Here is a 13,499-nt window from a genome sequence, read left to right as displayed (position 1 = left end):
CCCCCCCTTTTCAATCTGAATTTAGTGAGATCTGTTAATTTGTTATGCTTGTTTAAAAATCTTACATTAAGATATATTCAAGATATAAATCTTATGCTATTTTACTTATCAATTAATTAAAAAAAAATGTAAAATTCTTATGAGAAACCTTGACAAAAATACTGATTAAGAAAATTATTTGTTGCAGTATATACATAATGGATTCTATAGTTTTTTGTAGTGAAGCAAGAATACAAGCTAAGAAAAAAAAAATCGAACAGTGCAGATCAACCTGAGGCCACACATCCAGACAGGGGCTCTGTCTTTGTTCATTGTTAAACAACAACAGAAAAAAAGTTGCATAATTATCTCCAGCTGCAGGGAAGAATAAGTATTCCAACTCAATACCACAGGCAGGTTACTGTAAACACAGTTTGCAAAAACAAATTATAATATTTCATATCAGTTAGGCTAATATATAACAATTGTTATCAAAAAATTCCCAGTCTTACTATGTCAGTGCTGATGCACGGTGACACCATTTGAGGGAATTCAGGAACCGTTTTTGTTCGTTTTTTAATTCATACATGACTGTATCTCAAGAAAGATACAAGAAATTGCTTGGATGTAGGACACCAGTCTTATTTGTTAATAATGTAGCGTAACAAACAGTGAGAAATTAAGAGATGTGGAGACATTTTGAGTCATTTTAGGAATACATTCAACAAAATGCAATGCAATGTAAATGACATCTTGTTTTCCTCCTCAGCAATCGGGCGGACCCTCATCCCTCGTTACTTCAGTACGGTATTTGAGGGTGGCGTGTCAGACCTCTACTACATCCTGAAACACTCCAAAGAGTCCTTCCACAACTCCTGCATCACTGTAGACTGCGATCAGTGCACCATGGTCACACAACACGGCAAGCCCATGTTCACCAAGGTAAAGAGGGAGAGTGTGTGTGTGTGTGTGTGTGTGTGTGTGTGTGTGTGTGTGTGTGTGTGAGTGTGACACCATGTTCTAAACAGGCACAATGTTTTGAAATGAATTAATACTGTAGATGATGAGGTGCTGATACACCTCTGTTTGTCAACAAAACATGCGTTTTTGTTCTCCTTGTGCTTTTTTGCTCATTATCGTAACCTCAAAGTGCAGGAGAAATGACATTCAGTTCTTACATTCCCTGTGATAAACCCCATAAACTAATAGAACAAGCAAACATGGCAGGCGTGATAATTTACTACTTTAATCACAGCCATTATTCTATGTGTTTACTGATGGAGGTCGTTAGGAATCCTCGTGACATATTTCAGGCAGCTTTGGAATCTATTACTTAGTACTCACTCTGTGTGTTGTCATATACTTTAGTTTTTGATTAGTTTCCTTGTCATAGTAAAAAAATTATAATAATAGAAGCAAGTTGGTAAGATTTTATTTCAGTATTACAGTCTGAATGCACTAAACAAGGACACCAAAGCAAGCATAACACAAACATTTCACTGCATTTGAAAGGTGCAGACAAAATTACAAGCCATGGTCATTTTTTATGCGTAACTGTTTTACTCGTTATATATGCAGTTTGCAATTGATCTATAAAGATCACTTCCATTTGACATTATAACTGTTGTATTTCTATTAGTGTGAGGGTTTATGCCTCAAGAGAGGCTGTCTGGAATATAAGATAGAACTACTTGATGCTTCACCACTTTTGCAGATTGAATTCTTGCTGTCATAAATACTAATAATAAAAAATACAATGACATATAAAGAGGACAGTCATATTGTAGAATTATGAGAAAGGTTCAAAGGCCATCGGCCCATGGTGGTTTGGATGTAACGTCACACCCTCAGTGGTTACAAATAGCTTTTAAAGTTCTGTCAGCTGTAGTGGACATCATGCATCAGAGGGTTAAACCACTTATCAACAGATTTTATGTTTCCACCTTGTCCATCAAGCACTTTGGATTATTTTCACACACTGATATGTACTAATCCACTCTAATCCATACAAGAGCCCGTGTACTTATCATTACAGAGGAATTGAGACCCACTAATCTTTGAGCAACTGATTATAAAATCACAGATGTACTTTATTAATCAAGTGCTGTATTCAGAGAAATTGTCAAAAACATAATAGCAGATATTTTGCAGTTATTTGCATATTTGTACACAATTGGAGAAAATTTCATTCATATATTTAGTTCTTTTCATCTACAGGCACTTTTATGCCCCAGGTGTTGTTCGTTTGATTGACTGATTGATTTATTTAATCAAAACTAACTTATTTCACCATTTTCATTTTTATATGAAGGCAAAAAATGTCTTGAGAACTGTTCATGTTATTTTTACTGTATTGTATGCATTGTATGCAAATTTTATTTTATTTTATTATTTTATTCCATGCATTATTTAATTATTTTTGGCACTTTTCATATGGCTTTTATCTGTAGATTTAGTTTTACCCCATCCCACACCCAGACTAACAATCACAATCTATGAAATAATACAATTATAAAATTACCAATGTTTAAAACTATGAGAACCTAAATAAATGCCTTTTCAGTATTTAGTATGTGAAAATTATATCAGATTTTACACAAATTTCAACTGTCAACAATTTTTCACCCAATAAATTTATTCAAAAGTTAGTGTACTTTTAAACCAACTTGTTAACATTTTTTCCAAAGGCATGTTATTTGCAATCAAGGTTTACATCTGTGAAAATAACATGTTATTGTGTGTATTTTTGATACATAAAATGCTAGCTATGAAATTAACCATATCAAGAATAAGCAGACTGCAAAATGTAATTTCCTTCACAAAGTAAATGATGATTTCAGATGGGGTGGAAATGACATGGTCATGGCAGAAAAAACAACAACAGAACAGTATATCCACTATTGGACACTGCAGTACAGTATAGAGGGAAAGGGAAAGACAGATGCTTTCATTTGCACAGACAAAAAGGAGAGATGGAGAAAGAATGAGACAAACAAAAACAGATTCGGAGAGCAGGAGAAGCATACAGAAGATGAAAAAAGTGGGGAGAGTGAGCGAGAGAATGTGAAAGAGTGTTGTCATGTGATGGCGCTGTGCTCTCCCGCCAGCCTCTTTTCTTGTTGATCCTCCAGAGACCATCTGTGCTGAGGGCATTGATTAGAGTGGCTCTGGCGGGATTACATCTTTGCCGTTGCCATGCCAACTAATCAGCTGACGCTCCCACCCCCAACCCCCCTTCTTCTCCCTCCCTTCCACCTCCGCCGCCTCCTCCTCCGGTTGCCCCAGCAACAGAACATTGGGGGCTACGAGTAGCGCAGCACTAAATTCAGCAAAATGTTTTTCTCATCCTGTTTTTTTTTTTTTGTGATTGCTAATGGTTAATGACCTCTGCATGTATTCAGCATTTTGTTGTTTTGTGTTTGTGTAAGCTCATCTCAAGATTTTCAATTTTTTTGGTCTTCGGTTCAGGTATACAACATAAACACCTTTTATTAGGAAATGGCTTCGAAACTCAATCATCTTGGTTGAAATGCCCAACTACTCGACATAATATCTGAAAAATATCACCTGCGTTAAGGTGATGCATTCTGTCACTCTCTGAGTTAGCATTTTTTGACTAAACTTATTTCTTCATGATGAGAAAGAGACCTAGTCTTTAATGTCCGTAGTCTTTAAATACATTATAGGTTTCTGAATGTTTGCATTCTCAGGTGTGTACAGAGGGCCGGTTGATTCTGGAGTTCGCCTTCGATGATCTGATGAGAATCAAGACATGGCACTTCAGCATCAGACAGTATCGGGAACTTATCCCACGGAGCATTCTCGCCATGCATGTGAGTTTGATATCATCACTCCATCCTAGGGCTCTGCTATCAAATGGTTTGGTTGCAGGTGTGTGTGCAGTATATCAGCTCCTTTGCAAGGCTATTCATTTTAAAATATTTAGTTTTACTGTTTTAAATTTTTGATTTTTAACTCAAATGTATGATATATGAAATTAATAATGATATTAATAATGTCACATGATGAGCTTATGTTTAAAAACGTAAGAAAGCCTTAAAGAATTTTGGGAATGGTAAGACATTTTAATGTTTTTGAAAGAAATCTTTTATGCTCACCAAGGCTGTGTTATTTGATCAAAAGTACTCTAAACATAGTAATATTATGAAATATATAACAGTTATTCAAATAATTGTTTTCTACTTTAAAATATTTCAAATTGTATTTCTGAGATAGCAAAGATGAATTTTCATCAACCATTACTACAGTATTCAGTGTCACATGATCCTTCAGAAATCATTCTAATATGATGGTTTGCTGCTCAATTAACATTTTTTATTATTATCAATGTTGAAAACAGTTGTGCTGCATAATATTTTTGTAGAAAAAAATTGTCTTATTGATCCTAAACCTTTTTATGGTAGTAAGTGTACATTGTTTGTTTTTGCACTAATGTCCAACTTATTATGAATAATTGTATATTTTGGTTTGCATCCATCAATTTTCAAATAAAAATAAAAAATAAAGTTACGATTTTGGACTCAGATCATGAGTGCACCCTAACACGTGTCGATACCAGGCACTATCGTAGTCACTGTACGTGTCAAAGCAAAAGTTGAGAATCCATTTGTAAATTTTTACTGAAGTAGGTCAGAAATAGAGTGGGGCATCCAGTTTAGACAGTATATCATAATATCAGTATATCATTATAAAATAATTATTCTTACTTGCTATACTTTATCATTTTTTTTACCTATGGCATAAATGAAGAAATTATTTTTACAACCAGTTTATTCATAGACATAAAAGCTGTCTTGGATGAAAAATAAAAATGTACAATCGAAAGGTCAAATTAGTAATTTATAGTGAGTAATGAATACAGCTGACATACTGTGATGAAGGAAATAAAGTAACTGAAAACCTGGGGTTTGTATCATTTTCTCCTTATAAAACTCAACGTTGAATGACTCATTGCTTTTTTAAGCCCAATATATTGAGCTTTAAACCACATTCGAGTTTTAACTCATTTCTCCTCCTTGTAGATTCAGAAATAGATTAGTTTTAGAAAGTTTGTTCACAGCAACTTATTCACAGCATGCTCTTAAATTGGGCCCTTTGGGGCCCTGTGTTTCGGTGGAGAGGGAGAGAGAGTGAATGAGGGAGAAAGGGCTTTGAAAGATTTTTGACAGGGATAGTGCAAAAGTTACTGCAGCATGTTTGATCGTCTCATTCTCGTACACAAGGGTAAAGTTGCACAGAAATTGAGTCAAACTCATCCGATCAAGGCTAATGAGAATATGAGCAAAGTGAGGAACCACGTTTCACATGCTCTATACCTTGCTATTTTAGGCTGCCTTGACCAATCAAATGACAGGAGCTCTATGATTGGTTGATGTCATTGATATGTGATTAAACGCACGCTGCTTAACACAATTTACCTTAAAGGGGTCCTATTATGCTCTTTTACAACATCTTGATTTTGTTTTGGGGGTGTACTAGAACATGCTCTCATGCTTGGTGGTTCGAAAAACGCATTATTTTTCACATAATTTACATTATTAAAATACCTTTCTCCACAGGCTGGCACAAACGGCTCGATTAGTTCCGGCTTTGATGAAGGTCCGCCTTCCGAAAAACAAAATGTGTTGTGATTGGTTAGCTGTCCCAGTGCGTTGTGATTGGCGAACAGCTTAGACAGTGTTTCATTACTGCCACGCCCCTTGCTCCGTCTTTCTTTAAAATTCAAATACTTTATTTTCTATGAGTGTAGGCACACCGGCGGTGCCGTTCGGCGTCTGTCCGCGGTGCCCAGCTACGTCGTGTTGTACTTATAATAATTGTTCTAGACATGCCGAAAATTTGAAGCTACAGCACTGCAGCTCTTCTTCTTCATTTTCTCTGATGCACTAACTCTGCAGCAGCACTTCTTCTTCATCGTCTCGTCTGATGCACTCACTCAACCAAGCGTTCTAACCACAACCTCGCCCCTCCCCACCCCCCAACCATTCGAATTTCTGTAGGCGGTAATTATTTGTAATGATATTCTAATGAGCCGCTTTGTGATATCACAAAGCCCGGAAAACAAACGCTGTAGTCCAAACGAGCCATTCATTGTAGTTCTTGAAAAAGGATATTTTTAAAATGAAATATCTCCCTTTGGAGTGGACTTTGATATTTGTAACTTTCTAGATCTTTTTTATGCCCAAACATACACACTACACACTGACTAAAATTAAAAAAGTGAAAAAGCATAATAGGACCCCTTTAATGAATCTGGTCAATGATTTCCCAGTAAGTACACAAACAGCTTTAGTTTGTAAAATCATAGTGAAATGCACTATAACATTTCAATTTACATTTAGTCAATCAATATTAATTAGCAGCTGCAGCACACTCCTGATTTAATGTCCCAAATCTGAATCAGAAATGTATTCAGTGTAATCACAGAGATTCAGATAAATTGCATCACTGGAATCTCTCCAGCACACAAAAAGCATCTCATCCAGTGCCACAACCACCATAGACATTGAGAGCCCCTCAGATATTCAAAGAAAAAAAAAGATCTGACAACCCTGAATATGTGGTCACATCCAGGGTCTCATAAAACAAGCATGAAGAACAAGCATCATATGTGTTGCTTTTGGTCAGTAACCTGCTTTGGTTTTTGGGGGTTTGTATAAAGTTATAAGGTTCCTTTTTTGTCCACCTGCAGGCACAAGACCCTCAAGTCCTGGAGCAGCTCTCAAAAAACATCACCCGCATGGGACTGACCAACTTCACCCTTAACTACCTCAGGGTAGGCAGAACAAAAATAGTTCATTTGTTCAATTTCCCTTACAAAAAAAGTAATGTGGAGATACCATGGTGTGTTGATGGTATCAGATGAAAATACCATGGCATTTTGGTACCCTATATATCAGCATTTTTCAACCAGGGAGCTGCAGGATGACTTTTATATTAATAAATTATTATTGATATTTTAAAATAATCTAGCTATAATCTAAATTGAAGTGCTGAAAAACACAAAATCAAACTGAAATCATAATTCTTTTTTTTTCTCCCTTCCAAAAACTGAAATAATTTTATAATATTGGGGGGAACTTCGAATATTGTGTTAGACAACGGGGAGCATTAAAGTCAAAAAGTGAGATCTGCTGCTGTATACTAGAGTATATGTCTAAAAACCCATGATATTACCCTGATACCTTGTCCAAACAAAAACAGCAATTCAATTTTTGTATGTTGCTGTTAATTCTTAGACTGTGCATAGATATTGAAAAATGTATATTGAAAAAAAATATTTAAACTATGTATGTATTTGTGCATTTTATACATTTATATGTGACTAAAAAGTGACTAAAAGTGTGTGTGTGTGTGTGTGTGTGTGTGTGTGTGTGTTAAAACTGCTCAGAATTTATTAGCCAGCTTCATGGCGACTTTGTTTATTCTCGTCATTTCAGTATGAGTGACAGCTCCGTTTTGCAAATGGGAGAAAAAGAGAGGGAGAGAAAATGAATTGGATAGAGAAAATTAGCATAACATTAATGAGCGTTCCCGGTTGAGGTGCGGCATTGTGGGTCTCTCTCTGCACTGAGCTTGAGCTCAGCAAAACACAAACTTGTTTATAGCGAGCTGCTGGGAAAATCGAGAAAAAAAGGCTCTTTCAAGGTTTTCGGAACAACCGTTTTTTTCCCACTGAGTTTGTCTTTCTCCATTGTTGTTCCACGCATTAAACGCACAGCTTTGCTTATAAATGCAGAGTTAAAATGCAGGGGTGCAGCCTAAGCCGAATTGTGAATTAAATTTGGATTAGACGGAGCTCTTGTAACAGCAAGTCTGTGTGCCTTCAGCCAAATCTGCACCTGTTTTTTACACTATTGGAGTGGACAGAGGGGTTTTGTACATTATATATTTCAGCAGTATTATATATTTTCAGCAGCACAGTGTGGCAATTAATTAATATATTTCACTGCACTTGATCAGCCATGGTGTATATATTATATACAGTCAGGTTGTTTGTCATCTATTTTTATTTCTTAAAAAAAACAAAAAAAAACTACATATACTTAATGGGCTAAATTTTTTGACTGACTTAATTGAGCGGTCAACCTCAGGGATTTTAGCAGCACACTGTAATTCCTGTAAACAAGATCATTTTTGCTCTCACCGGGGTAATTTCTCACGATCCTTACTTTGGTGTGCTATAAAAATACCTCGTAGAAGTGACTCATTAGCGTCGCTTGAAAAACCTGCATTAGTCTCATCGCGTTTATCAGTAAATCCACACCAAGGGTGTTTCCTGTGCTCGGACGCAACAAGACCACTGTTCGGAGAGATGGACAAGGAAGCCTGTAGGTTTCCTCGCATTCAGACTAGAAATAGCCCTGCTCTGTGGGCCCGGATCCAGAGATTGTTTCCCTGGACCTGTGGAAGTGAGAGGATACAGCAGCGTTGGGATACGATCCTGTCAATGGGAAATGATTTGTGTGTATGTGTATCCGTGTGAATTTCAGGCCACCCATGGTGTGATTTGACATGTTTTTGTTAAATGTTTAAAATGGTTTAACTGACAGTAAATTATGACTTTTCTTGTGTGTGTTTCTCTTAGTTGTGTGTCATTCTGGAGCCGATGCAAGAGCTAATGTCCCGACACAAGACCTACAACCTCAGCCCGAGAGACTGTCTAAAGACCTGTCTGTTCCAGAAGTGGCAAAGAATGGTGGCCCCTCCAGGTAACAGCAAATCACCGTCCTCTGTATTACGAGACGCTCCTAACGGCAGCAATTTGTGCTCTATCAGATTTTTACGGGAGAAAAACAATATTCATTTATTTCTTAATAAATTAATTTATAATAAATTCTGGAAAAAAAAAATTATTATGTGATTAATCTTTTTTTATTCTTTTGAGAGATAAGATACATCAAAAAAGAGCAGTGTCAACTTTACAAATTTATAAAATATTTATTTTTAATATTTCTGTATAAACGGGTCTTTATACATAAAAATATTAAGGTGCAATTACACTTCAAGGATTACACTATATTCTGTTACCTTATCTGCTGGATTCATAAATAACATACATTCAAGTATTTTAGATAAATATGTTTCAACTATTGCCAATTGCTGTTGAAAAACAGGACGGTTACAGGTCAGTTTGTGAATTTTTAGAATAGATGTCCTCTTTTTTTCACATATCCTTTCTAAAATCTCTTAAATACACCACATTTGGTAGATTACGTCAGTAGGGATTAGACAGTGGATATCTCCAGCTTTTGATGTCTCTGTATGTTCCTCAGGGGGTCAAATCAATCAACATTAACGATTTAAACTTGTCTTTAGATCACATGACGGGTTTACATATACAATATGATTTAAACAGTAACAACATGACATGTATGAGACTGAAACACATCCTCCATCTGCTCCCTGTGGGTGAAACCCTGTATGACCCCCATCCTCTCGTCAGCACTGGCCTTCTCACAATCCGTATCGAAGTGGATCTTCTGTAATTGTTGTTTCCTTATTAGCTTCACTTCCCTCTTTCCTCCCATTCTTTTGAAATCTGGAGAGCATTTGTGTTCAGGAACAGGAAGGAAAGAAGGTTGTCTTTATATGCTGATACGTTTTTTTGCCCCTTGTTTCGCGTGTATATGTGTATCTGTGGAAACGAGGGCGTTTTAGTAAGTCATTCACACACTCGCACTGATAAACATACAAAAATAAAGGTTCTTCTCCAGAAAATCAAAACAGATGTCCTTGTACAGTCTGTTTATCACCTTTTTATCAATGTATATTTATACCTGTTTATAAATTATCACCTTTCATTACCTTTCATTAGTCATGTTTAAGAGTCACACTGACCCTAAACTTTTGAGCAGTAGTGTATAAAGCAAAAATTAACTAATTCCTGATAGAGATTTCTGCATGAAACATTCACAATCAGGGATTGTGCAGAAATATGTGTTTGTGTATGACTAACGAATGAGCCACTGATTTTGCAATGAAATTTGACAACTGCAGTCTTGCAGTTTACATTTGCATGTCTTCTGGTCTTAGATATGCATAACAACTTCATTTGTCTTAAGTATTATCTGGGAAGTAAATCTTGCTTTGGATATGATTTCAGCTGGACATCCACAGAACTTCAAAACGGAAATTTTCCCCTCAAATCACAAAAAAGGTACTTGTCTCATCTTCTGAATCATCTTCTAATAGGGAAGCTAGATTCTGTGTCTAAATTGAAACCCATGAAATACATTTTCTGTCTGTGTGAATCATAAATGCTCAGCATCAAAAGAGAGATATTGCAGGTGGATATTTCAGTAGTCATTCTAAATAGGCAATTTGTTTGATTAAAAAAATTTATATTTGCTAAAACCCAATCAAAATTGTTTAGTGTCTCCTTTAAAAGCTGTTTTTTTAAGGATTTATCCTCAAAAAAGGAATTAGAAAACACGTTAATGATAGTGTTAGTGCTATTTATTGAAAGTAAACAGACATTAATGATATAAGTATGCATGCATGGCTGGCTGCAGAGACTGCAGTGTGCACTGTTGAGCATTTATGCAAATAAAAGCAGAGGTTCTCTCTTACTAGTGCATGTCTTGGGAGATGTTTGAATGCTGTTTGATTCTCTCTAAAAAAAAAAATAGAAAAAGCATGATGCATGTCTTTATCTTTCCCTATGTAATCACCCATATGTGTTTGTATATGTTGGAAAAGTATTTTTTTTCTTCCTCTTGTGTGCATGCATTGTGGCATGTATGAGTGTGGATGTGTGCTATTTTTGTTTTATTGATACTTTTGATCTGTGTGTGTTTGCCTGCTTGTGTGTTTTGTGGAGAGCAGAGCCCACTCGACAGACCACGACCAAGAGAAGAAAGAGGAAGAACTCTTCTGGAGCCGATGCAAGAGCTAATGTCCCGACACAAGACCTACAACCTCAGCCCGAGAGACTGTCTAAAGACCTGTCTGTTCCAGAAGTGGCAAAGAATGGTGGCCCCTCCAGGTAACAGCAAATCACCGTCCTCTGTATTACGAGACGCTCCTAACGGCAGCAATTTGTGCTCTATCAGATTTTTACGGATGTGTGTGTTTAACGTCATGGTCTTTGGGGAAATATGCTCTAATTCAGCTCTTCGGTGGGACCTCTCAGGGAAAACAAGTGGGAATTCTGTGGTTTTACACTCTTAGGTGGACTAGAACAGACATCCTGCAAACTTTACAGCAACCCCAAAATGTATTTGGTCACTTAAGTCAAAATAAAAAAAACAAGCATGCATTGTGGCATGTATGAGTGTGGATGTGTGCTATTTTTGTTTTATTGATACTTTTGATCTGTGTGTGTTTGCCTGCTTGTGTGTTTTGTGGAGAGCAGAGCCCACTCGACAGACCACGACCAAGAGAAGAAAGAGGAAGAACTCTGCCAACAGTGCGTCTAACAGTAGCCTTGGCAACAGCGCTGGCGGCAAGAAACGAAGCCCTGCCAACAGCTTCAATCTGGCCAGCCAGGTACCTGTAAGCATCAAATCTTCTTCTTTACATACATACATAGTAGCCATCCAAAACTTTAAAACAATTTTGCTCAGATTGCTGTCCTAAGGATATGATTATGCTCTCAAAACGCATATTAAGAGGTGCTGTAGTTTTGATTCACAGTGATAGCTGTTTGACAATCGTATCCCTGTGACCTGTGCTTAAAGGGATAGTAATAAAAAAGTTCTGTAATTTTTACTCACCCTTATGTTGTTCCAAACCCATATGACACTCTTTCTACCATACAACACAAAATATATATATTTTTAAGAAAATGATTTATTTGCATCAAGCAAAAAAATGAAAACAAATCTCCAAAATGACAAAAAGCCCCACAAAACCATCATACAAGTCATCCATAAGACACTAAATAAATCATCTGACAGATTGACAGAATTTCTGATTCATTACGAATCATTCTTTTGAGTCAAATCTTTCAGTGAATCAGCTGATTCATCTTACAAAACCAGATTGAATGATTTGTTTGCATTGGTCCACTGAATGGGATTAGCAGTGAATAACGACTTAAATTTCAGTCTATTCTTCACACAAAACTACTGTATGACTTCCCAAGACTTATAATATAGAGCATGGATCGTACGGAGCACTTTTATGTTTTTATAATGTGGTGCTTATACATTCTTTTTGAAGCTTGAAAAATCACCAATCGCAGTTTAGTGTAACTGCATTGAAAAATGTGGCAAGTACAAACAAAATTTCTCTTTTTGTGTTCCACAGAAGAAAGTAAGTCATACAGGTTTGTAATGACAAGTTTGTGATTAAATGACAGGCTTTTCATTTTTCTGGGTGAACTATCCCTTAAACTGTATCTTATCTGTACTGATTCTGTATCTCTCACAACTGACACATTACAGTACTGCTATGACACGTTATAGTAATGTTATGTCAGTTTTTTGAGCCATGACACAATTATAAAGCATATTCAATCCCAATGCCAAAGTAAATACACTCTCAGCACCTTCACAGAGAGAGACTCCTTAGCCCTCATTTTCAATTCCTATATTACCCATTTACAGTGTTTAACCCCAATTCAGAGGCATTTATCCCAGAGTGCCTCTTTATCCCCCAGACTTCCTCTTCAGGCATTAGTCTGGCGGTTGATGTGTTCTCCCAGTTCACACACTACAGGGTCAAACACAGCGCACGAGTGCTAAAGCTGTTTTTGGGGATTGGTATTGTGAGGCGGTAAATTTGTTTGCAGATGGATGATGGGATTTGTAATGCGTGGCTTTTCCCCTGGAGTTCAGGGACAATTGGATACATGAATGCCGTAGAGGAGATTAGTAAGGAGAAACAGCCTGCTCAGTCTGTCAAACTGTTTACATGCTCTTGCGGCACAGCCTAATATATATATTTCTATTTAGCTTTAAATTTTTTTTATTACAGTTTTAGTTTTAGTACTTAAACCTAAACTTATTTATTTTATTTCAGTTAGTTGGTTAAAGCGAAATTTGTAATCCAATATTTATATTTTATTTATTTGAAATAATAAGAAAATTTATTTTATTTGAAATTAGTTTATTTCAATGAAATTACTCCATTTAATTATAGCATATAGTCATGTAAATGGCCATATAAATTGATATATGTACATAGATACTAAAATTAAATATTTTAATTTCCACAATTTTCTCACTTTGAAAGTTTTGTCTCTCTGTGTATGTAACTCTAATTGCATATATTTTGTATCTAGTGCTTGTTCCTGCTTGTATCTAGTCAACATCCATCACACTGAGGACACCAGACATTCACACAAACAGAGAGAATATTGTTGGTGGGAGCAACTGGCTCTGTGCCAGCGCTCATTATCATATAGATCCCGTGTGTGTGTGTGTGTGTGTGTGTGTGTGTGTGTGTGTGTGTGTGTGTGTGTGTGTGTGTGTGTGTGTGTGTGTGTGTGTGTGTGTGTGTGTGTGTGTGTGTGTGTGTGTGTGTGTGTGTGTGTGTGTGTGTGTGTGTGTGTG

At 36.4% G+C, this 13,499-nt stretch overlaps 1 protein-coding gene across 3 annotated transcripts in view; it reads left to right on the top strand.

Annotated features, from left to right (window-relative positions):
* Positions 1-13,499, top strand: part of LOC107694979 (LIM domain-binding protein 2-like) — a 54,229-nt gene that overhangs the window by 34,077 nt on the left and 6,653 nt on the right. The window contains exons 3-8 of one of the 3 annotated variants that reach the window (XM_016494731.1): positions 749-921; positions 3,690-3,812; positions 6,692-6,775; positions 8,588-8,711; positions 10,106-10,159; positions 11,357-11,490. In XM_016494731.1, the coding sequence (XP_016350217.1) occupies positions 749-921; positions 3,690-3,812; positions 6,692-6,775; positions 8,588-8,711; positions 10,106-10,159; positions 11,357-11,490 (692 nt within the window). Of the gene's footprint in view, positions 1-748; positions 922-3,689; positions 3,813-6,691; positions 6,776-8,587; positions 8,712-10,105; positions 10,160-11,356; positions 11,497-13,499 lie in introns of all 3 variants that reach the window. The other 2 variants (XM_016494730.1, XM_016494732.1) reach the window with 2 other exon arrangements.

The sequence above is a fragment of the Sinocyclocheilus anshuiensis genome, unplaced genomic scaffold (genome assembly GCF_001515605.1).
Source record: "Sinocyclocheilus anshuiensis isolate Anshui unplaced genomic scaffold, SAMN03320099.WGS_v1.1 scaffold226, whole genome shotgun sequence".
Classification (NCBI taxonomy): domain Eukaryota; kingdom Metazoa; phylum Chordata; class Actinopteri; order Cypriniformes; family Cyprinidae; genus Sinocyclocheilus; species Sinocyclocheilus anshuiensis.
Note: the sequence above shows the minus strand (reverse complement) of the source record. Positions and strands in the feature narration are given on the sequence as shown.